This window comes from Leishmania infantum, chromosome 13, assembly GCF_000002875.2.
Source record: "Leishmania infantum JPCM5 genome chromosome 13".
Classification (NCBI taxonomy): domain Eukaryota; phylum Euglenozoa; class Kinetoplastea; order Trypanosomatida; family Trypanosomatidae; genus Leishmania; species Leishmania infantum.
Genome location: NC_009397.2, coordinates 27,801 through 51,733, shown reverse-complemented (window position 1 = coordinate 51,733; position 23,933 = coordinate 27,801). Strand labels below are relative to the sequence as shown.

General features: G+C 59.8%; 8 protein-coding genes across 8 annotated transcripts; all 8 read left to right on the top strand.

Annotated features, from left to right (window-relative positions):
- Window positions 1-66: 66 nt before the first annotated feature.
- On the top strand, window positions 67-1,938 carry LINJ_13_0170 (putative MOZ/SAS family acetyltransferase; the record flags this gene model as incomplete). Its single annotated transcript, XM_001464007.1, has 1 exon — window positions 67-1,938. One exon carries the CDS (start codon window positions 67-69, stop codon window positions 1,936-1,938), a length of 1,872 nt encoding a protein of 623 aa, XP_001464044.1.
- A 1,004-nt stretch (window positions 1,939-2,942) lies between these two features.
- LINJ_13_0160 (putative protein kinase A regulatory subunit) lies at window positions 2,943-4,451 on the top strand (the record flags this gene model as incomplete). The annotated part of the gene is made up of 1 exon (XM_001464006.1): window positions 2,943-4,451. The coding sequence occupies one exon, from the start codon at window positions 2,943-2,945 to the stop codon at window positions 4,449-4,451; it is 1,509 nt and encodes a 502-aa protein (XP_001464043.1).
- Window positions 4,452-6,593: 2,142 nt separating this feature from the next.
- On the top strand, window positions 6,594-8,015 carry LINJ_13_0150 (conserved hypothetical protein; the record flags this gene model as incomplete). The annotated part of the gene is made up of 1 exon (XM_001464005.1): window positions 6,594-8,015. One exon carries the CDS (start codon window positions 6,594-6,596, stop codon window positions 8,013-8,015), a length of 1,422 nt encoding a protein of 473 aa, XP_001464042.1.
- Window positions 8,016-8,852: 837 nt separating this feature from the next.
- Window positions 8,853-9,413, top strand: LINJ_13_0140 (conserved hypothetical protein; the record flags this gene model as incomplete). Its single annotated transcript, XM_001464004.1, has 1 exon — window positions 8,853-9,413. One exon carries the CDS (start codon window positions 8,853-8,855, stop codon window positions 9,411-9,413), a length of 561 nt encoding a protein of 186 aa, XP_001464041.1.
- Window positions 9,414-10,543: 1,130 nt separating this feature from the next.
- LINJ_13_0130 (putative MCAK-like kinesin) lies at window positions 10,544-12,724 on the top strand (the record flags this gene model as incomplete). Its single annotated transcript, XM_001464003.1, has 1 exon — window positions 10,544-12,724. The coding sequence occupies one exon, from the start codon at window positions 10,544-10,546 to the stop codon at window positions 12,722-12,724; it is 2,181 nt and encodes a 726-aa protein (XP_001464040.1).
- Window positions 12,725-16,745: 4,021 nt separating this feature from the next.
- Window positions 16,746-17,105, top strand: LINJ_13_0120 (conserved hypothetical protein; the record flags this gene model as incomplete). The annotated part of the gene is made up of 1 exon (XM_001464002.1): window positions 16,746-17,105. One exon carries the CDS (start codon window positions 16,746-16,748, stop codon window positions 17,103-17,105), a length of 360 nt encoding a protein of 119 aa, XP_001464039.1.
- A 1,185-nt stretch (window positions 17,106-18,290) lies between these two features.
- Window positions 18,291-19,349, top strand: LINJ_13_0110 (conserved hypothetical protein; the record flags this gene model as incomplete). Its single annotated transcript, XM_001464001.1, has 1 exon — window positions 18,291-19,349. One exon carries the CDS (start codon window positions 18,291-18,293, stop codon window positions 19,347-19,349), a length of 1,059 nt encoding a protein of 352 aa, XP_001464038.1.
- A 1,063-nt stretch (window positions 19,350-20,412) lies between these two features.
- LINJ_13_0100 (hypothetical protein, unknown function) lies at window positions 20,413-21,723 on the top strand (the record flags this gene model as incomplete). Its single annotated transcript, XM_001464000.1, has 1 exon — window positions 20,413-21,723. The coding sequence occupies one exon, from the start codon at window positions 20,413-20,415 to the stop codon at window positions 21,721-21,723; it is 1,311 nt and encodes a 436-aa protein (XP_001464037.1).
- Between the last annotated feature and the right edge of the window lie 2,210 nt (window positions 21,724-23,933).

Sequence of the window (23,933 nt, the reverse complement as noted above, 5' to 3'; positions counted from 1 at the left end):
CTCTCATCGCTCATGCGGGATCTGCGTCTCTGACCACCCCTGCAGCGCAGGGGTGGGGCCTTCACGATGGAGGTCGGCCAGCGGTGTCGTCTCCTTCTCGCCGACTGCACATCCACGCATGCCACGAACAGCTCGGATGACATCCACAGCAACGGATTCACCGTGACAGGAGTGGTGGTAGGGGTGCGCCCCCACGCCGAGGAGCCATGGCGGCGCTTGTATTACGTTCACTGCACCCACATCGAGTTTGGCGCGGAGCTGGCGCGGCAGCGGCGCAAGGCGGCTGCACCGTCGTGGAGCGGGGCCCCACTCAGCACTATTGGGAGCGGCACCATACACAGCTGCAACGAGCTGCGCGCCGCCGGCGGCAGCTTTGTCTCAAACGGCGGCTACCACTACCGCTACGATGGCTGGTATGATGCCTTCGCTCTCGCCCCGCTGTCTGCGGACGTCTTCCTCGCCAACAACACCGCTGCCATGGCGTCCGCTGGCTCTTCGCCACCTGAGCCGCCCGCGACGGTGTCGGAACCGCGCGATGACGAAGGAGCAGCGTCAGTGCCCGCCGTCTCGCACCTGCCTGGACAGCACCGCGAAGCCCCGGAGGAGTGGGTGACCGCGATGGAGCGTGACACGGCCGTGTGCGAGGTGGTGTATCTGTGCTACGCCTTCCAACCTTGGTTTCCTGCACCCTACAGCGCTCTACAGTACCTGGCCCTCCCCGAGGACGACGTCTGCCACTCCGTCTACGTGTGCCACCGCTGTCTCTCGCCCTTCTTCACGCGGGAGCAGTACTACGTACACCTGGCCGGCGAGTACTGCCGCCTGCGCACCCCGCCTGGCCGACTCATCTACCATGACGGGGACGCCGGGTACAAGGCGTTCCTCGTGGACGGCGCCAAGGACCTCCACTATGGCCGCTGCCTCTCCCTCCTGGGCAAACAGCTCATCGAGAGCAAGGTGCTGTCGAACGACGTCGACCTGTACGAGTATGTGGTGGTGACGATTCCCCGCGCCTCTCTGCCGTACATACCAGCCGCACTGCCGTCCTGCACGTCCGCCGAGCAGTGTGGAGTGGACAACCTGGTCGCGCTTTCGAGAGAGGGGTTTCGCCAGGCTGCGAGCGACTTCGACGCGGAGGACTGGGACGGCGACGCGGTGATGGGGTACTTCAGCAGGCTGAAGCACCACCCCGATCACACGCTCTCGTGCATTGTCACGCTGCCCATGTTTCAACGCACACGTGTGGCTACTTTCCTGCTGGATGTGGCGTACTGGATGACTCGGCAGCGGCAACGTCTGTGCGGGTGCGGCTTCTGTGGGCAGTCTGGCGGAGCCATCAGTCGACCCTTCTCGCCCCACGGGCAGTCGTTGCTGCTCTCCTACTGGCGACGCGCGCTGCTGCGGTCTCTAGCCGAGGTTGCTCCGTTACACCGGCGTGCGTCACGGGCCGCGCAACCGGAGCTGCGCTTCACCCTGGCGGAGCTCCGCGCGCTGATGGACATACCAATCCACACAGATGACATGGAAACGCTGCTGCTGCAGAGCGAGTTCGCCTTTTATCAGCCCGCTGCTGCCAGCGCCGCGTTGGCGCGCTACAGCGACGATGACGACAGCACCTCACCACCAACCTCTCCGACCTCTGCAAAGAGAGGGCAACGTCGCGAGCGCGGCAGCACCTCCACTTCGCTGAAAGACTCGCAGGCGAGCAGCGGCAGCAAGCTGTCCTCTTCCTCGGCCGGAGGCAGCGCTGGGAATGGTGGCAGCTCGACATCTGGCGCGCGCTACACGGCCACGCTGGTTCTGGAGGCCACGCTCCTTGAGGCAGCAGCAGAGTTTCACACAAAGAAGCCGCGCTCGTGTGTGATGTTCGACAAGCGCTGGCTCGTAAAGGATGGGCGAGGCGCCTATGCGTACGACACGCCGTACTTCCACCACTGAACAGTATTCATGGAGGTGCAGAGAGGTGAAAGAGGCGAGTGCAGCATGGATGGTGAGTGGCAGCAAGATCCGCAAGAGAGTGCGTGTGTATGAGTGCTGCCTGTGTGTGTGTGTGTGCGTCGTCCCTCGCAGCTCACCGCGTGCCTTTTCTTTCCCTTCTCCATGTCTCTCGCATGGCCCACCATCGCGTTTCCGTGGAAGGCTCTTCACCAACCACCGACCACCGACCGTCTCTTGCTTTTCCAAAGCACAGCACGGCCACCGACCGATACACGCGCGTAGACGCGCGCACATCTATACGTCTCTCTATCAAGCCACTCGTGAGAAAGATGAAATCGTGTAATGCGGCAACTGCGGCCTTGGAAGGAACGGCATGTTCGATGACACCCACAAATGCACCCATATACTTGATGCGTGTCGACGCTGGCCCGTGCGCCAGTCTCTGCTGTCGTGAGTGGGTGTGCCTGAGTGACTCTCTCTCTCTTGCTGTCACATGTGCTTCCAACGCGTGCGTATCTCTGGCCCTCGCTGACTCTCTGTCTGTCTCTCTCTCGCACACACACACACACACACACACACACACGCACCTGCACATCCCCGTCAGTGTCGCGGCACATTTTTCCCTTTTTTGCTCCCCTCCCCTCCCTCCCTTCGAACTTTGGCTCTCGTGCGTGTGCGCGCTTTCCTTCGTTTTGTTGTTCTCTCTCCTCTCTTGTGGTTCGCCGTCTTCGTTGGCTTTCTTGGCTCTCTGCTGCGCACGTACGTGTGCGGGTGTGCTGGTGTTGTCCCCGTGTCCTCTTGTGTGCACGCAGATATACATACGCACATGCTTATACGCACGCCTATACACACACACACAGCCCGACCTTCTCCCCCCTCCCCTCGTCCGCTGTTCCGCGTCACAGCCCTCCGTCGTTCGATCTCTCACCTCCTCCGTCTCTTGCCCAGGGCGCCACTCCGCCTTTTCCACTCTTCTTCTCACCTTCCCTCTATACACAGGCGTGATGTCCGCGGAAGACACCCCCATCTCGCTCTTCCTGCAGGCGTGCAACCAGGAGGGCGTCAAGACACCCAATCCGAAGCTGGTGGAGTTCTTTCAGAGCCACGAAACCTTCGACAGCATCCTTGAGATCGACCTCAGCAACAACTACATCGGCAACCGCGGCCTGCTGGCAGTGCTGGACGTCATTGGGCATCTGAGCTGCTTCCGCTGCCTCAACGCCATGGACCAGAAGCTGTACAACTCAGACTTCAGCGAGGAAGCTGTCAAGGGCAATGCCGTGATTGACCGCATCGTGGAAGTGTTCAAGGTGCACCCCACCGCCAACTCGCTCAACCTCAGCAACAACCCCATCTCGAACTACGCGGGGCGTAAGCTGCTCTCCCTGGCGCAGGTGAACCGCCGCATGTGCCTCATCGAGGTGAGCGACACCCGCATAGACTTTGATCTTCGCAACAAGATTGCGAAGCAGTGCGAGGAGAACACCCGCAACATGTGGGACGCCGAGCAGGATGAGAACGCAAATTCGGGCGCCGCCTTCGGCGAGAACCTGGAGTGGGTGCCGACCCAGGCCACGGCGGACCTGACGTCGCTCGGCGCCGGCCGGGCTCGTCGCCAGACAGTACGGGTCGAGGGCATTGACCCTGAGGCGGCCAAGAACTACGTGCCCCCGGTGCATGAAAAGTCGCAGGAAGACACGGATATGATTTGCGAGCTGCTGAGCCACAACGTGCTCTTCGGCTTCCTCGGCAGCAAGGACATCCTAACTGTGGCGGGAGCGATGTACCGCGAGGAGTTCGTGAAGGACGAGTGCATCATCGAGTTCGGCCAGACCCACTGCGACAAGCTCTACGTTATTCAGAGCGGTGAGGCAGATATTATAAAAGAGGGCCAAAAAGTGTTCGTCAAGACGGAGGGCACGGCGGTGGGCGAGCTGGAGCTGCTGTACGACACGCCTGCCGTTGCAACCGTGAAGGTGTCCACGGAGGCGCTGGTGGCGTGGGTGCTGGACCGCGAAACGTACCGCAACCTCGTCATGGGCTCCTGCATCCGCCGCCGTGAAACGTACATGTCGATGCTGGCCAAGGTTCCATTCCTGCAGAGCCTCGACGCCTACGAGCGCATGCAGATCGCAGACGCCCTCACGAGCGACGAGTTCGCTGCCGGCGACTACATCATCCACTACGACGAGGAGGGCGAGTGGCTTTACATCATTATCGAAGGCACCGTGGAGGTAATCGGTCGCGATGCGGCCGGCAACAAGACGAAAGTTTGCGAGTTCCACAGCGGTGACCACATCGGCGAGCTGGAGTTCCTCAACGAGCACCGCACTGTTGCGGACATCGTGGCCGTCACGGACGTCACGACGGCGAAGCTGAACCGCCGGCATTTCGAGATGTGCATGGGCCCCGTCATGGACGTGTTGAAGCGGAATAGCACCTCTGCCAAGTACGACTACTACCAGCAAGTGCTCCAGCAGCAACAGCAGGGTGCCCCGGCGGCGGTCCAGTAAGAAGACACGTGCAACGGGGTGGGAGGGAGGGAGGGGGCCGCGCAAGGGGCAACCGCGCTTCGATCACGACGAAGGGCGAAGGGGCGCGCGGTCGGCGCTGCTCCTTGCACGCCAACGATACCCTTCCCCCTTCCTCTCCGCCTACTCGCTCTCTCCTGTAACATGGACCAACCGGCGCACGACTCTTTTCTTGTTTAACGTTGCACGCTCGTGTATATTAGTGCTCTCTCTATCTCCCCCCTATTCGATGTACAGCATCATGTGTAGAAGACACACGCCGACACACGCACGCATCCATGCATGCAGGCAAAGAGGCCGAGCGAGTGTATAACGGTGCATGGACGGAAAAGAAAGGAAAAATGTTTGTCTTGCGTTAGTCTTCTCGCCTTGTCGTTGTTTCGTTTTTGTTGTTGTGGTGGCTCATATCCTTGCATGCCAACTCTGCCCGTATGTGCGTGTGTGTGTGTGTGTCATGTCGCCCCTTCCTTTCCTTCCCTCCCCCTCCCTCAGCTTCCTACACTGCCCCTGCCGCACCCATACCCCTCCCCCTCTCCCCCAAACACACACAAACACGCATACCACGCATTGCAGGAGAGTCCACCTGTCTCGGTCCATCCGTCTTCCCTCCCCACTCCGTTCCCCATCCCCCAGCTGGCTTCCACTCGGTGCTCTTATTATTGCTTCCTCTCAGTATACCTTTTGTTTGTTTGACATGTATAGGCCGATGCTGCCCTTCACCATACTGCCCCCCCCCCCCCCGCCATCTTCTCTATCACACACACACACAACACACACCACGCATCGCCCAAGCCAGAGAGAAACGTACATCAGGAGCCGCCTTACCGCCTTTCCATGCACATCCATGCACAACCCACCCACCCCCTCCCCCTGTTGGACGGATGCGCTAACCAAACATAGACACACGTGACGAAGGGGGACTCACAACTTAGACACACGCACGCACCAGAAAAGGACGACACCGAGAAACGAGGAGGAGGAGAAAGGGGGAGAGGATGGGCAACACCGGCATTTGATATCAAGGCGATAGAGTGATGGGAGGAGGGAGAGAGAGACATGCATTCATGGTGTGAGTGTGCGCGTTGGCGGATACGATAGACGACAACGACCATGTCCCACACACGTGGGAAGAGAAGAGAGGGGCCTGGTGCTTGCGCACCTGCACTTGCCTCTCCCCTCTCCTCCCACGTGCGCCCAAGTATCTACCCAGAAAGGTGCGGAAGGGGTCTGCCATAAAGCACCGATCTTCTTTTCTCGCCATTTCCTTCCTCTTCCTGACTCGTGATGCGGGTGCGTGTATGGATGTGCCTCTGTGCTGTTATTGTTGCACCCCACCCTCATCGGCCCGTCTCTCTCTCTCTCTCTCGCTCGCCCATCTGCTTGCATACACTGGCGCCTCTTCCCTCTTCTCTTCACGCATCTTTTTAGTCTCCCGCTTCGCTCATTGTTTCGATTCTTTGTATGTCGTGTCGTAAACACACGCAGGCACGCAGGCACGATGATGCAGATACAACGAGCGTGTGTGCGTGTGTGCGTGTGTCTGTCCCCCTTTCTCTCTCTGTGTATATGGTTCAAGCTTATCCAAAGCTTTCTCGCCGCATCATTCGCAAGACGCGCCGAAGAAAAACGAGGCGATGTGGCGACACCGCGCCCTTCGACGTTCAGCCATAATGGCAGAGCGAGCAGAGACCACGATGTGGCTGGTGGGGATAAAGGGAGAGGGCAATGCGGAATGTGCACACACCCACACCCACATACATACACACGCCCAGATGGACGCTTTCTTTCTGTTCTTGGTATCCCACCTTTCCTCCCTCCACCATCACAACGATGGTGCCTTTATGCTCGAGCAAACGCCTGCGTATGCGTGTGTGTGAGTCTGCCACAGGAGTTCACTGCTGCTGTGGGCGCCGAATGTACAGACATGCGCCCTTCCACCCTATGAAGTGCGTATTGTTCGCGTCTAACGTCACGTGCATCTACGCCCTTCTCATGTCCCTCCCAGCCGCCTGCAACCCCTCATCATCCCACCTTGGTACTCTTTTTTTTTTATGCCCTTGCAGCGCTCTCTGTAGGACGTGCACCTACGAACGCACGCGAATACACGCACACAGTCGCACTGCCATGATCCCGAAAGGGTGTGTGGTGCAGGGTTTTCGCGAGGTCTTCGCCCCAGTCTCGGTGCGCGCCTACCGCCACTACGGTTTCTTGGTGGCAGAAAACTTTCTTCCTGCATCGCTTGCCCACCAGCTGACGACGATGTGCAACATGGCGGTGCGGCAGCGGGGTGACAACATCTTTCCCGGCCTCGACGCGCAACACCGTCTGGGCGCGACAGTAGCCCCCAACTCGAAGCTGAAGCCCCTGAAAACCCCTGGCGGTGCTGCCGATACGGGCGCCAAGCCCCTTCACCCCGCCACGCCGCCGCTGGCCTCCTCCACGTCGTTGGGCTTCGGCAACGCGCCGCTGCGGCCGGGCCGGCAGAAAGAGGACGAGGCTGCCGTACGCGATCGCCACGCTGGGACGCGGGCGAGGAAGATTCACATCATGTTAAGGAGTCGACGCGCCGTCGACAGGGTATACCGCCGTCTCACCAAGGCCCGCGAGCGCTACAATGCCCACAGGCGCGTTGGCGGGTACGTGACCGCGGAGGAGGAGATGGCGGGCAACATGACCGAGGAGCGCATCCAGGAGCTGCAGTCCAAGTACACCTACGAGGACTTCCAGCGCAGCTTGCAGCACAGCCGAGACAGCGGGCTCTTGGAGACGGGGTTTCACCGCGATCATTACATCAACGACGCGATGACCTTCATGCAAGACTGGCCACGCACGTGGTGCTGGCTGTGGCGCACATCTCCTGAGCTGAAGGCGCTCGCGGTGTCCGCGGAAGGGGCGGTGGGCCAACTCGTTGGGGAGGCTGCGGGGTACTTGGCTGGCGAGGTGGTACTGCGTGTGTATTCCGACAGCGCCACCGAGGCGACGTCACTGAGCAACGCGACTCCGATGGGCTTTGCCGGTGTCGCCACCAACTTTGCCCATCCACATGCGCTGTCGGCGCAGCTGGGGTTGGAACGGCCAAACTCGGCGCACTTGGATGCCGCCACGATGGTTATGCCAGGCTCTCACCACATTGTGTGGCGCATCTCACTGGACGGAAAGGAACTCGACCGCTTTCAGCCTGGCGGCATCTTCGACGTTGGCTCGATGGTGCGAGCGCTGCCAGAGGTGAGCCACCTGCCTGTTGTGGCGCTTCCTCCTCTAAACCCTGGTGCGGTGCTATTCTTCAACAACTACCTTCTCATGGGGACGCAGGCGAACCTCTACGGTGCCGCACAGAACGCCACCGGCACCGTCGCCGCAGGGCCTGTCGCACACGCAACCAGCTACGCCTTGTCTCTCATACCAGACCGGTGCGTATTTGATGGCAAGCGCAACTCGTGGGCGTCGCGCGATTCGCATGGGCCTCTGTACTCGTACAAGCGCGGGCAGCTGCTGACGGATGATGCGGCTTTCCCAGTAATTCACAGAGCTTTGGATATAGAATAAGAGAACACTCCGAGGGAGGGCCGGGGGAGGGCGCGGGAACGGCAATCGTGGCCGAGGGGGATACGTGGGCACCCCACGCACACCTACAACTTTACCACATATGCACGACTGCGCATCCCTCTCCTGTCCTCTCCGCTACTCACACGTCCCCCTCACTGTTGCTAACAAAACGACAAGCGAACAGGAGACGAGATCAGCACAGGCGCACGCGCGCCAACTCGGATGTGCGCGGCTGTTTGTGCTCAGCGTCGTCGTTTCTCTTTTCGTCTTTCCTTCCGTGCTATGTGGTGAGTGATGCTTGCGCGTGTATCTGTCATGCACTGCCACGTGCCATCGCGCACACATGTGCGCCTACACGGTCTGCATACGATATGGGCCTTTGCCCATGAATGCTCTCTCCCCGCCAACCCGCCACCCTTCCCACACGCACACATCTTGTCGCTCTCTCTGTACGACGTGGGCGTGCGTCTGTTCCCATGCAATCATTATCTGACCACCCCTTCCACCGCCTATCCGTCTGTCCATCCGCCACCCCCTCACTCTTCTGCGTTTTGCGCGCTGCCTACGCTCTTCCTCGCGATCAGCATTATTCGCTGAAAAAGAAAAGCGCATTACACACAGGCACGTACACACATGCGTCGTCGTGACTGGTGCGGCGTGTGCCCACCAGCGGCGACGCTGCACGCGTTGGCTCGCCGGTACTCGGAGTACCGCTCGTCGTACACGGGCGCGCGCAACGCTCCCTGGGCCGCCCCGGAGGCGGCGCCGGCCTACCCGTCGGCCCGCTCGCCGTTTCCCTTGGAGAGGCCGCGTTTTCGTAAGACGCATATTGAGTGGATGCTGCACCACGGCCACGGCGACCGCTACGGCAAGTACGGCCCGTCACGCGAAATTGCGGACTTCGAGTACGCTGATGGCACCCCGTCGAGCATTAGCGGCAAGCGGTTCGCCCTCAAGCATCACCAGGACCACCTGTTGGTGCAGCTCATCCGATCCGCGGCGATAGTGGAGCGCTTCGAAGAGGAGGAGCTTCTGCCACGTATTCCAGGCACGCCAGAGCAGCGCAGCTGGGACCCAGAGATTCCGCTGTTCCTCGAGGACGTGGACGAGTTTGGCCGCCCACCGCGACCCGTGGCAGGTGACATGATCGCGCGCGTTATCGAGGAGCGCTTCGCACAGGAGAGCGGCCGCACGCCGGTCAACTTAGCGAACAGGCACGCTGGCGAGGTGCTGGAGCCAAACACGATGTTTGCCACGTACGACCCCGCTGCCTTTGTCTCCGATGCCATAAAGAAAGATGTGCGGCGACCCTTCTGGTCGCGTCGCCGGTGGGCGCTGAGCGACAACTTCATGGTGCCGATGAGTCCCAAGCCGAAGAACACCATCAAGGACGAGTGAGCAGCGACACGCTTACATGCGCAGCATTCGTGTGCTTGCATGTGTATGCGCGTGTCGGTGACGCTGTTGCCGAAAGATGGGCTGTGAGGAGAGAGTTGGAGGAGGTCGGTATGGGCAATGTGGGATCAGCGAGGGCCGTGCAGCACACTCGCGTCGCTCGCTGTCTACGCATGCATGTGCACAGGGATAGCTGCGGTGCACTATGGTACATCAGTCGCCCCCTATCTCACCTCACAACTAACCATTCTCCACTTACTTGCCTCTGATCTTGTGATCCGTTGAGCCGAACCTCGCGCGCCTGCTCGGATGCGGCGCGGGGGGGGGGGACGTTGTATCTCCTTCTGTCGTTTGGGCGCACTCTGGTATGTCTGGACTGTGTGCGTGTTCGTGTGTCCGCGCTGCTCGTCTCCCGTCACCTTGCCGCAGCCTCGAGACGGATAAACACACACAATGTGTGCGCACATGGCATTTTCTTACAGTTCAGTTAAGCTTCAAGGGTAGCAGCATTGGAACGTCCGCAGCACTGCGGGACTGCTCGTGGGTGTCCGTGCGGATTGCCGATGCCTTGGAAGATGCGAACCATCCCTCGCTCAGGCGTGCTGCATCCAGCACGCCTGAGCGAGGGAGGCGAAACGCACAGCGCCAACATACATGTATGCGTCTGCGCGCACCGCGTCCGCTTCCAAATCTCCATCTTGTTGGCGAATAACGTTCTCTGTTCAGCGGTTCGAGGATCGATCGCTCGGGGTGGGGTGGGGTTGCGCAGCGGACCACCACGTTTGGCTCTGCTCCTCTGCCCCCCCCCCCTCTCTACAGCAGTCTACCCACCGAAACCTTTCATGCTTCACCTTGGTGTGTGCACGCGACGCCCATTCGGTGCGCCCTCCTGCTCCGCCCACCCGCCTCTCTTCGGCATCTCTCTTTCTCGTCTTTCTTTGCCGCTTTCCGAATCTCTCGGCACCTGCACGACGCCATCCTACACGACACCTCGGCCTCCGCTCCCTCATACCCCTCCCCCTAGCTCTTCGCCCTTGCCTTCTTGCTCCGTAGTACGGTGCACACATAGATACATAAATATATAGGACACGCGCGTACTTGTGCTGCCCATTCGGCGCCACTGTTCAGTGGGGATGCGAGAGGACAGCCCCGGCAGCGAGTCGCAGAGCCGCCAGTCAGATCGCACCTGCGGCGTGTCGCCGGGCGGCCCTGGCGCCAGCCCATCCATTGTCGTAGCGGTGCGGAAGCGACCCCGCATCCCGGGCCGCGAGGATGACGAGAATGACGTGGTGCGCTGCGGTGAGAATGGTGGCCCTTCCGTCACAGTGTACGAGCCGCGCACGAAGCTCGACCTCACACCCATCATTGAGCCAAGCAGCTTTAGCTACGATCACGTCTTTGGTGAAGCGTGCACTAACGAGGAGGTCTACCGCGGCTGCTGTCGACCCCTTCTCCAGAATGTGCGGGAAGGCGGTGGCGCTGTCATCTTTGCCTTTGGGCAGACGGGCAGCGGCAAGACTCACACGATGCTCGGCACAGGAGAGCGTCCCGGCCTTTACAGCTTAGCCGTGACGGAGCTTCTCACCATGACGGAGCACAGCACCATGACGGCGAGCTTCTATGAGGCGTACGGGGCGAAGCTCTACGACCTGCTCAACGATCGAGCGGAGGTGAAGATGCTGCAGGACGAGTACCAGAATGTGCATATTGTCGGCATCACTGAGCAGATCGTCAGCTCTGTTGGCGACGTCAATGCATTGATGATGAGAGGGCAGCAGTTGAGGGCGATCGGCACAACGCACGCAAACGACCGCAGCTCACGGTCGCACGCCGTTCTAGAGATCAAGCTGAAGCTAGCGGACAACAACAGTGAGTCGCAACTAGGCCGCATCACCTTCGTAGACCTCGCCGGCAGCGAGCGGGCGTCCGACACGGCGGAGACGGATGCCAAGACGCGCCGCGAAGGCGCCGAGATCAACAAATCGCTGCTGGCGTTGAAGGAGTGCATACGTGCCATGTCGATGCGCAAGCGGCACATCCCGTTCCGCGGCTCGAAACTGACGCAGATTCTTCGCGAGAGCTTCGTTGGCCGCTGCAAGACGTGTGTGATCGCGGCGATATCGCCGTGCCAGAGCCACTGCGAGGACACCCTCAACACCCTCCGCTACGCAGACCGCATCAAGGAGCTGAAGGGGCCTGCAAACCCGCACAACGGTGTGAAGCCGATCCCGTGTAAGACGTGCGGTCAGCCGATCTTCATTGGCGACCGACACGTGTGCAAGCGCCAGCTGGCAGCCTGCCCCCACTGTAGGCAGGATGTGGACAAACAGGAGCTAGACACGCATGTGGCCGAGTGCAAGGAGTCACCTATGCGTTGCCAGTACTGCAACGAGCGCATGCTGCGCAGCGAGTCGGTCAGCCACAGCCGGCGCTGCGCCCGCGCCCCGATTCGCTGCGGCGCATGCGGTGCCACCGTACCACGCCAGCTCATGGACAGGCACACTCAGCAGGAGTGCGCGGAGGCCAAGGTGAAGTGTCGATACTGCGGGTGTGTGCAGAGTCGTCAATTACTCGCGGCGCATGAGCAGAACTGCGACGTTGCGAAGGTGGCGTGCCCGCACTGCCTGCAGTTTGTGCGCAAGAGGCGATTGGATGGACACGTTGCGAGCTGCGCGCGCAACCTCAGTCGTGCAATGCATACACCGCGCAGCACTGCTCTGAATATCATCGCGTCGGCTTCGATGGAGACATCACAGACGCTGGCCTCCTCCTCCTCCAGCATCGGAGCGCAGCAGAGCATTCTGAAGAGTGCTACAGCCCAGACAGCAGCGTCATCGCGCACATCTTCCTCGCACAATCGCAACGTAGCTGCCGAGCCGGCGGGTGGACAGGTAGACCTGGTGGCTGCGGACGAAGGCACCGGCCCCCTCACGTTCACTCGAGCGCACTCATCTCCGAGGTCATCGGCTCAGTTGGCCAGCAGTGCACCGTTTGCGAACCGATCCCAGTCGAACCGTGCACCGGCGGCAGGAGGTCGCTGGAACGCCGGTGCCCTAGGCGCCGACGAGGCCAGCGCCGCGTGCGATAACGACTGCGGCAGCGTTGTCTGCCCGTACTCGCGCTACGGCTGCCCTGTCAAGGTGACGCGACTGAACGTGGCAGCCCATCTGAAGGAGTCGATGCAGCAGCACCTAGAGCTCGTCACGACGTACGCGGACCGCGTGGATGAGCAGAACATGCAGCTGCGACGCCTCGTGATACACGAGACGGACACGTTGAGCAGTCGGGCCACGATGGAACGTCTGGACAAGTGAGTCGAGACAGCCCGAGTTTTTGTTGTGCCGCCTCGCCCCGTTGTTTTGCTCCGGCCTCTTCTTCACCGCGTCGGTTGTTTTCTTATTATTGCAGCAATGCGTGCTCCCTGCACACGGCTCTTCAACCATGCGTGTCGGTGCGTGTGTGCGCAAACATGTGTTGCTCCCGCTCCCTCCACCCCTCCCTGTCGAGGAGCGCCACCACACCGCACGGATGCACACGCGTGTGTCTCCTCTCGCCACCCTCTCAGTACTCTGTTCAACTTTCTTCCACACACATCTCACGTTCATGCGTGCGCATATACATACAGACTCGTATAGTTGGGCTGCCCATCGCCCACTTTTTCCGTTTCTTGGCTCCGCCCCTCCCCGAACTCCTCCACTGCCGCTGTTACTATTATTGCTTGCATGCATGGCTCGCACTCACCCACCACACTTCACCATACCCCTACTCTCTGCCGTTTTGAGTCGTCGTGTGTTTAAGATCGTTGTTTGTGTCTTGCCTCTCGCAATTTTTCTCTCTTCCATGTACAGTCGTCGGCTTCACATATCCCCCTCTCACGCTGCCTCTTTCCCCTCTCCCCCCGGGTCGCAGCTGCACCGGTGACGGCCGCCGCCGCCTCCCCGACCGTCTGCCTATTTCTTAGGCCTCCGCACTGCACAAACCCACGCATGGCACTTTCCCATGCTGACTTCTTTTCTCCATCGCCCTCTTGTTTTTGTGTTCGTGCTGCTGGGCTGGGACGTGAGTTTGTGCGCAACCACTCAGCTGTCTCCTCCCTCTCCTCCAGCACCTTGCCCAGTGCGTCCCTTATTCTTTCCGTGTCCTTGCGTATTCTCGTGTGTTTGTCTTCTCTCGCTTGGTGTTGTGTGCCGCGTTGCGTGCGTCAACCTCGCCTCCTCCTCGCCTCATACACGGACGCACCCACGTGCGCTCCTTCCTCCCCTTCCTCAACTCACCCTCACCCGGTTGTTCGTTCTCTCTTTGTTGGCCGATCTTTTCGGGTTGACGCGCGCGGAGGTGCGGCGAGGTGCCTCGTGGTGGAGGAGGCGCTGTCTAGACGGGCAGACTCGCACGATGTAATGCGTTGGGGTTGGCTGGCCGGTGAGCCAAGTGCTTTGTATATGTGTGTAGGCGTGCATGCCGACGCCTCTTCTCACCTCCCTTGGCCCCTGTACGAGTGCTGCTGCTGCAGGTGCGGTTGCTGCCATGACGGGAGTGGTGGCGCACGTGTCTCTCTGCCTCTTTATGCCGTTTGAACTTCGCGCGTTGCACCTCTTTGCACCCCCCCTAACAGCGAGGGCGACAAGACGGACCGTCATGAATTCACTCACACACGCACATGTAAATATTTTCGGTACGCACAGGCGTGCCGTGTTAAGCCGCCACACATCTCTGTTGGTCTGTGCTCGTTTGTGTGCAAACCATCAGAGAGAGACGTCGACGAAGACGCATCCTCTTGCCTATCTCGGCTCTGCCCCCCCCCCCCTCCCCCCTTCCCCCGACCTCTCCTTCGCGTGAGGGTGCTGCTCATACTCTCCCCATCTTATCTCTCTTGCGATCCGCTCTATGCCGTATACACACACACACACTTAATTGTGTATGTGCTTGCCTGTGAGCGTCTCATCGCCCTTGCGTGTGCGCTTCACGGCCACATCAGCTCCATCAGCAAGTTTGTCTCCCGAAATTGTTTTCTTTGGCCTTTTCCCGCGTGTCGCTGCTACTGCCTGCCTCTTTCGCCATCGCCGCCGCTTCCATGCACCGCGCGCACACAGGCACGGAAGAGAGAAGGGAGGAGGTGACTGCACTCAGTGGGTGAGAGGAGGTCTGCGTCACAGGTGCGGTCACCGAGACTGGTTCAGACTACGTCGTTGCGATATTCGTTATTGATCCTCCCCCTCTGCACTTGTTTCTCCCCATCACTCTCCTCCCGTGGCGTCTTGCTGTGCACTCTCCCTTTACCGCTGCGAAGTGACGCTACTGCTGTTGCACTGCCTCTGTAGAGGCCCCCCTTCCCTCCCCCCTTGTATGCGCTGGCATCCGCCGCAGAGCCGCTGACACCCCAGTGACGGTGCGCGCACACAATCGGCTAGTTCCTCGCAGCCTCACCAGGGCGCCGTGCAAAGCCGATGACGTGGATGACCGATACGAAAGCGTTGCTTGCGGATTAGAACCACTGTCGGCAGAGGAGCAACGGGTGCTGCACGAACTGCTCGCCGCCGTCGGCCGCTCCGCCATGTGCCAGTGCAGCACCCCAGAGCTGCCTCTATCGGGCATGGAGTACTCAGACAACAAGGACGGCGTGACAGTCCATTCACGAGGTTCGCACTCCGCCGTGGGAGGCGAGGAAAGCTTGGAGGGAGGAGGAGCTCGGGTGCGACATAGCGGCATCGGTGGCGCGAGGACGCGTCGGTCCGTCGTGGAGGGGAACACGTTTCGCCTTTCAAGCTCCGCATTAGCCCGCGGGTTTGAATGCTGCCTCGTCTCGCTTTTGTGCCCAAATGCGCTCACCTACCTGCACGGCAGCCGTAGTACTCCTTCGCCGCGCGTTTCTGCGCACGGCTAGTGATGACGGAGGCACCTCTTGTCCCCACACCCAAGGCGCATACACACGCAGGCAGTAGGATCAATGATCTCTCCTTGTATTGACTCGGTTGTACGACAAATTCAGTTTATCGCCGCCCTTTCGGGTGACGTGCTTCTTCTCTGCCTCCCCTTCGTCCCGCGCTCTTCTCTCTCCGTGTTTCCTCCGTTCCTTCTCTCCCATGTCACAGAAGATCGCCAACGCCAACAAAACCGCCGTCACTACTCGCGCTGTCCATTTCCGTGCAGTCGCTCATTGTTATCGCTTCTCTCCCGTTCTATTCCGCTTCCCTCTCCCGTGTTCTTTTCACCGTCTTTGGCTCTTTAGGGTTTGGCCCCGTGCCCCCTCCCTCTCTCTCAGCATTCTGTGTTTCGCGGGTGGCCCCTCACGAAAGCCCCCTCCCCTCTTCCCTCCCGCGGCATCTCTCTCTCTCTCTCTGCTTCCGTGCTGTTAGCCCGTCAGCACAACTCTGCGCAAACTTTTTGTCCCTGCCCTTGTGCGGTGCGTTTTTGTTGTTCCCGCGTGCGCGTCTTCGATTCGCTCTCCCTCTCGGTCTTCAGTCCGGCGGCTCACACGACGGCGTGTAGATAGGCAGGATATCCGATGCGCAGTCGAAGTGGGAGGGGGTGTACTGGAAGGAAACCGGTTCCGTGAGGGGCTTGGCTGAGGAAGTGGAGATGCGAGAGGATCAGCCGTGTGCACTCTCTCCACCCCATCTCCGCCATCTTTCCGTCTACTTCAAAGTGCTTTTGGGCGATGCACCATGGAGCGCGGAATCGAATCGTTTTCCTGGCGTTCGTTTGCGCATGTGCCCGTGTCTTGTCTTTACGCCCCTCTTCTGTGTTTCAATGCGAGGAGGCGGCGTGCTGCGGATCCTTCTCTCTTCTGCGTGTCTCCTACACTTGTTCTTACTGCCCATCGCTCTCTCGCCCCACCGTTGAGTGCGTGCGACCGTCTACGTGTGCGTCCTTTCTCTCCTATTCTGTCGGTCTCTTCGTCTGTGTGTCTACGTTGCACCTTGAAGAAAAAAGCGAAGCACAGAAACGCACTGACTGCATTCTAAGCCACGCCTCGCAGGCGATGTGTGCGCGTGAAGGCGTGCACCACCGAGCAACACCAGCTACAAGTCGCCGCAGCCCGTCTCTTTCTCCTTACCCTTACTTCTGTACGTGTTCAACTCCCTCTGCTTCAATCTTTCCACATACGTGCCTCTCCCTCCTCCCACCTACAAAGGAAGCTTGGCAGTTCCCCCCCCCTCCCCCACTGACACCGACACATACAGACATCAAATCAACTGGCCTCATTCTCTCCGTCAGCAAGCGACGATGAGCAGCGCGTCCTCATCAAAGGCGCCCTCTGCTTCTGCAGTCGCTTCGACTGCTGACCCCGCCGACGCCGGCAGTGTTAGCAGCAGTCCCACTCTCACCGCGGCGGAGATGAAGGAGTTCGCTGAGCTTCGGTGCCAGAACCAGCTGCTCAAGGCTGAGAACGCGGTGCTGCAGCGTAAACTAGAGGAGGAACGGGCACAACGGCGGCAATCCCAACTCGACGAGAATCACTACAACTTGGAAGCCGAAGCGTGCCGCGAGGCTATTGAAAAGACTGACGGCAACGCGCAGGTGCTAGCGCTCTATGATGAGCTACAGCGTCTGCGTAAGAAGTGCGACATCTATGCGGAGGCTGTGGAGGAGTCTCGGAGCTACTTTTTCGAGATGAAGCGGCTGTACATGGAGGTGTCGCCGTATTTGCGTTCGTTGTCCGGTGATTCTCAGGCGCACCGCGCAGCGTCCGTGTGATAGAGAGGGCAGCTGCGCACAATCGTGTATGTGCGCGCTGGTTGGCTGTGATGTGCCCCTGCGGCCCATTGTCTGCCTGCTCGATCTGTCGAGTGCATTTCTTCTTCTTTTTCACCTGTACCGTGTGTCGCGTGTTCTCTTCTGATCGACTTTTCGGTCGACGTGCATGTGCTGTGGGAGGCGGGCAACTGGGGCTTGCCGACGGTCCCCCCCTCTTCTTCCCGCTGCTGCTGCTGCTGCCACTTTGGACTGTGTTCCGTGGGCCGCCACGTTATCACCGCCACCCGTCTCCTTCCTTTTCCCTCGGCCCGCCCCGCTTTGCTGAACACACGCCGCACATTCCCATTGCGGCTCCTCTCTTCTTTCATATGGTTGCTTCACCACCTACTGGGGGTGTAGGCGGCTGATGCACAGCTGCACATGCATCCACCCCCCCCCCCTGCGGACAAAACAGCGCTTATTGTCGTCTCCACTCCTCTGTGCATGTCTCTATGCACTGGCGGCTATGCCTGCCCGGGTGACGCCCCTGAATGCCCTCCGCGACGGTTCCTTTGCCCTCTCCCCACATGGTAGGAGTACGACAAAGGGGACGAGGGAAGAGAGGATGTCGCTGAGTGTGGGGGTGGGGTGGCGGTACTCTATGCTGTGGCTCACTGGAAGTGACCCGTGTCTTGGCACGCACCCCCACCGGCATATCAACACGCCTTCTTGAACGAATACTCATCCGCCCCCTGCCATTCCTCCACCCTTCGATCCTCTCCCCTTCGTCGCTCACCTTGCCCTGCCTCTTTCACTCTCCTCCTCCTTTCGCCATCTGAGTGAGAGGGTGCTCACTGGACAGCTTGTCTCGGGCCTTCGCGGCGTCTCTCTCTTCCTCTCACGCACGCACTCGTCACATTTTGTCTACGTTAACACACATAAAGCCACACACGTCTTCATCCCACCCCCTTTTCCCTCGCTCCCCATATCCTTCACAGACTGTTCGCGGACACGCCCTCACTCACCCACGCCTGCACACCCTTTTCTGTTCTCGCTGGTTATTGTGGTCGCACTCTCTGTCGTTCGCGCGACCTGCCCCCTCGTAATCTCGTCTTTCCCTTTCGCCGGGGCTCGACTCTCCGCAGCTGCCGCCGCAGCGTCGTCCATACGACTCAGCCACCACCCACCACCAACCAGAATAGCAAAATGAGGCCCGATCACATGGGTGTGATGTTCCTGTGCACCAGCGTGATGTCCTTCAACGCTGGCATATGGCAGATCTTCCGCAGGGGCCAGAAGAAGCAGCTGATCGAGAATCATAAGAACGTTGAGAAGAGCCCGCTGACAGACTTGCCGCCAGAGAACGCGACGGTGAACGAGTGCGAGTACCGCCGAGTGAAGCTCAATGGGTCGTTCGACAACGAAGGGTCATGCCTAGTCGGCCCGCGCTCTATCCCGTCGTACAAGGGCGCCGCGAACGAGGACGAGAGCCGCGGCGGGTTCCTTGTCATGACACCCTTCGAGATCGCCGACACTGGTAGGTTTGTGATGGTGAACCGCGGCTGGGTGCCGATCGACGCCGGAAAGCACCGCACGATGCTGAGACAGTACATCGGTGAGGGCTTCGCCCCTGCCCAAGTCCGCGGCATTCTGCGGAAGGAGGAGTTCTTAGGCGGGTCTCTTTTTTGGGGCCCAAGCTCAGAAAACGAGGGCCCGGTGGCGGCGGACTTGTCGTGGCTGGTGGTGCGGCCGTGGAACATGGCCATGGCCTACTACCGCCGCCGGTGGGGTGCGGACCACCTCAAGGAGAGTGCCGAGAAGCACGGTGCTCATCACTACTACGTGGAGATGCTCGAGGACTTCTCGGGCGACGACCAGCGCATTGTGCGCGGTCGCGCGTGGCCCCGTCGCCGCGAGGTGGACGAGGTCACCTATGTGCACCTCACCCCCGTAGTGCACTCCATGTACATCGTCTTTTGGTTCTCTATCACCGCCGGCTCCCTGTATGGAGTGCTGCGGTGCTGGCGGCGCCAGAAGGACATCTTTGCGCTGCGCAAGTACGTGAATAAGCAGTCGATGCAGTTGGAGACGCGTCGGCAAGCGGAGGCGCAGGCGTACATGAAGGCAGTAGAGGAGGTGGAGCGATTGAAGAGGATCAGCACTGCTGCTGCCGCGGCGCAGATCGACATTGGGAATCCTGCCACCGTCACGCACTGTGAGGGAACGGCGTCGAAGGAGAAGGATGACTCACAACCAAGCAAGTAGCGCGCCTTGGTCGAGGCTGCCTCACAGCCTTAATGTCTGTCTGACCGGAGTGTTGCTTGTGCACCTGTTGGTGGGCTCGCTGCCCTTGCTGTGGTTCGAGGTCGGGGGCGGTGTACGCGTTTGGCTTTGTAGCGTACGTATGCGCGTTTGTGGGTATGCGTGGCGTTGTCGCTCCCCCACCTCTCTCTCCCCTGTCGCGGTCTCTTCTGCGGTTGACTCAAATTGTTGCCTGGGCGTCGTGTGTTCTTTCCATGGACGATGGCCCTCCCCAGAGCGCTTCCTATCCTTGCCCTGCCTACTTCTGACCTTCCCTTTCTTTGCGCACTGTTGCCTTCCCTCATCCTCCTCCATCGAGAAGAGGGAAAGCTCAGCATCTCTGCCGTCGACCGGACCATGGACCAACACACGCACAGATGCACTCTCTTCTGCCAAGTCACTGCAACACTGCACCTACACACACGCATAGAGAAATGCGCTGCGTCTCGTTCCTTTCTCCCGCTCTGAACACCGCTACACCATTCGGAATACGGGTTATGATGACCAGTGCGAGCCTGTACGCGCCAGCTCGCTTCACCGCTGCGCAGGCGCGTGTGCCTTTTTGCATGCTCAGGCGCAACGTGAATGCCAAGAGCGCCGCGTTCCTCCTGCTCACTATCCGTCTTTGTCTCGCCCTATCCTCTTCTTCGGTCAGCCGTTGCTTTCTGCCGCCTCCCTCCACCCCCACCCCTCTACCACTGCCACACGCACCCACCCATACAAACTGGACCGCTTTCAGTGCTTTGGAGGAGGCCGAACACACACGCAGAGAACTCGGTTTACACACACACACACACACACACACACACACATCTGCTCATCCGTGTGCGCCCCACGCGCGAACCGGCTTGAGTAGCCATCCTAATTGCCATCAGTGCCTCACCCCTCACTCGCGTCTTAGTTGTGGTTCCCCACCAACCTCGACTCCCTTCCTCAGCACCATTACTTGTCCTTTCTCGCTCCATCTTGCGCGCATCATCAATCATCGACAGTCGCCATCGCTCTCTCCTCACCCACTGGCACCGCCATGGCGACCTCCACTAGCGAGTTTACCGAGTTTGTACGTGAGTGGGGTGGTCTACTGGCAAAAGACTCATCGGCGTCGATGGATCATCTCTTCAGCGCATACGCGAGACTCAAAGAGGCGAACGAACTTGCTAGCAGCGGCAGCAGCAACAGCGAAGGTAGCGGCGAGTCGCCGTTCGGCTCCCCTGTCGCGTCCATTGAGGACTTCACCGACGTCTGGGCCGCAGCCAAGCGCGCGAACAAGGAGTGGGAGGCTACGTGCATGGTGCGCAGCATACGCCGCTCCATCGGCGGCTCCGTTACCCAGACTCGGCTGATGCTCTCCATGATCTGCTGGGCCGCCATGCTGCGGCAAGAAGAGCAGAGATTCTTCAAGGAGTTCCTTGCACAAGTACGCGAGATAATTCACCGCGCTGCTCTGCGCTGCACCGCCTCCGGTTATGGTGAGGACTCGGAATCGATCTACGAGGAAGTTGCATTTTGTGTCGCTCTCGAGCTGCTTGGGTGGCACGACAGCTTGCTGATCTGCCTCCAGCGTGCCATGGCCTCCCCCCCACCTCTGCGCACCGAGGAAGACGTCCTGCTGTTTACCCGAAAGGTAGCCCAAGAGCTCGTATCAGCCCTCAGTCCGCGCCAATACAGCACCGACAGCACGCCCGCCATCACCATCACCCGCTCGTCGGCGACGAGCAACTCGTTGGAGCACGAGCCGCCCGCGCCTACCGCCGTGGCCGATACCAGGAACGAAGCGATGGCGGGAGACGGGGTCGTCGTCATCTCGAAGAGGCGGTCGCCATACAAGGAAGGTGCATCATCATTGTCGCGGTGCCGTGGCGAGCACGCGCACACAGCTGGACGCAGTGCCACGATCATCTCCATCGCAGTCCCCCTCCCCACCCCCTCTCCCAGGAATACCACAGACACCCGAAAACCGTGGCAGGCGGCTTGTGGCACGCTAAGCACGGGCGTAACCCCCTTGCCGACGCCCGCGAGGTCGCCGATGGGGTCCACAACGCACAGAGATGCAGCCTCTGCTGCCTTGTCCCCACTGCCACCACCACCGCTGCCCACTCAGCCCTCCCCACCCACGCGTGCTCCACCGCCGCGGTCGCCGATTAGAGGATCGCTGGCACCAACCTTAGCTCCTACTCACCGCTCATCCGCCGCCGTCGCCGCCGACTCTCCATACAAGGAGTTCGAGAGAGCTCTGCGGGAGGTGTGTTCCCCTCTCACCCGCCCTTCTGCTTGCCAGGAGGACCCGCCACACACGAAGGATAACGCACGCAGCACGGTCGAGTCCTCAAGCAAGTGAACAAGCACCAAGCTGCGGATGGGTAAAGAAGATGAAGGTTGCGCTGTGCTTTAGCGCGCGGCATATGATACGCGCATCGCAGCGGACGTCAACGCGGGGGGGCAGGGTGGGAAGCAGTGACGCGGACTAGAGAAAGAGCTTGCACGAACCGCCGAGGCCACCTGCACGTCAGCAGCATGTATGCTTGTGTGTGTCGCTCTCCTGGTGACGTCGTGCGACCCTCTTTTCAATCTCCTCTCTTGTTTCTTGTGCTTCTTTTCGTGCAGACTCGCTTTACTGCGCAAGGCCAGCCGTGAGGGACTGGAGCGGGGTGGAGTGGGGGGATGAGGGGGGGGAAGTAGATGAGTCGTGGGCCTCTCCCCTCCCTTCCCCCGTTCTCGCACTGCTGCTCTATTGTTGGCCGTTGCGCTGCGGTGAACAATCTACATTGCTATCCTTTTTGACCTCTGCCGATCCGTTGAGAGAGAAATGCCGCAGCCGGCCTTCTCCCTCTTCCCCTTGTCTGCCTGGTACCTCTGATTTCTCTCAAGTCCGCATAGCTTACCTCCGTCGCGGCCACCCCCATCCTCCCTGCCTCCTTCACCCAGGAACGCACTCGCTCCCACTAACGCAAATCATGTACGTCGGTGCAGTAAGTGCGTGCGCGCACGTGGTTTGCTTGCCTATCTCGGCAAAACAGAGAGGTAACGGGCTACAGACAGGAGTGGGGCATTTCTTCGCAATGCGCGCGCATACATGCACGTGTTTGCATCCGTGTCTGCGTGATCTAGCACGCTTCATCAATGAAAGGCAAGCGTACGCATAACGGAGACGATAGAGGGCTTCTCACAAATATAAATGGGAAGCACGGAGCTAGTTGTCTGTCTCTGCGTGCATGGGCGATGCCCGAGGTGGTGGTGGTGGAGGGGAGGGACCACACGAGGGAGGGTGGATGCATAACGGCTAGCAAAGGACGTAAACCCACGTATGCACGTGCGCCCGCCCGCACAAGAGCTGGTAGGGGTTGCTGCGTCTTCTCACGCTGCTCTCCCCACTCGCACATAGACACGTTTGCATATTTGTTCTTTACCGCCTTATACGCGGAGAGTCGCGCAGCGTGTACGGGAGCATGCGTGCAGACACATCCACACACACACACACACACACACACACACACACACACACACACACACACTACCGGTGATGTGCGTGGTTGGTGGAGTTGTCAGCTTACCGCTGGTCCCTCAAATCGAACTTTGCTTTTCCGGTGGTTTTCCTATTGCCCACTCCCTCTTCTTCCACTTCTTCCTCCTATTCTCGCTGAGTATCGGCGGGTGCCGTCACGAAGGCATGCCCGTGTTTCTGCGTGTCTTGGTATCAACGTCTCTGTCCGTCTCTTTCTATGCATGCCAGCGCCTTCTTGTCGTGGCTCGTCTGCTTTTGTTTGATTGGGTGTTTTCGTTGCTCGCTCTCTCTTCTCCTTGTTCCTTCTCCAGATTCTTGGAGCCTGTCTCGGGTTTCACATCGCCACCCCCTCCCCCTCTCCTTCATGCCTTCTCACTCACATCGTTCTAGGTTCTTGCTTTTCTTCGTGTACCACTGCTTCTATCTTTCCACATTCTCTCTTCCTCTCTCTGAGTCGGTTGCACCGCCGCTGGACGGTGCCGATTACGGTGCGGGCGGCAGCAGCGCTTTGGCGTTGTCATTACTGTTTACCTTCGCGGGCGTGGAGATGCTCAGCCTTGAGACGTCTCTCTCTCCACGTATCAGCTCCTCTGGTTCTCATTCTCTCCATATTGATTTGTGCCGTGCTCGTGGTTCTTTTCCATGGGCTGCCTCACACATCGCATCTTCCCTTTTGTGCCGCGCTTCTGCATCAGCATGTTCGCACGTTGCTCTTAGTCGCCTTTTTCTTGATTTTGGTGTATGCACCCATGCCCACCGTTTTCCCTTCTCCTCGTCTCTCCTCTGCTTCGCCAGCTCCAGTGCGCGCGCTTACGCGTATGCGTCCGCATCGCTCTCGCTCTCCCTCTCACACATCTTCCCTCTTTGCGAGTGCGCATTCAGCCGCCCTCCTTCTTTTTTTCTTCGCCGTTGAGCTTCCTCTTGTTGTCGATTTTTGTGCTCATGTGTGTGTCTGAGTGCTTGTGTGTGACTGTCCTTAGGTTTCTGTCCTCTCTCACCCGATGATGGAGGAAACCCCCTCTCCGTGCGTGGTATCAACAAGGGTC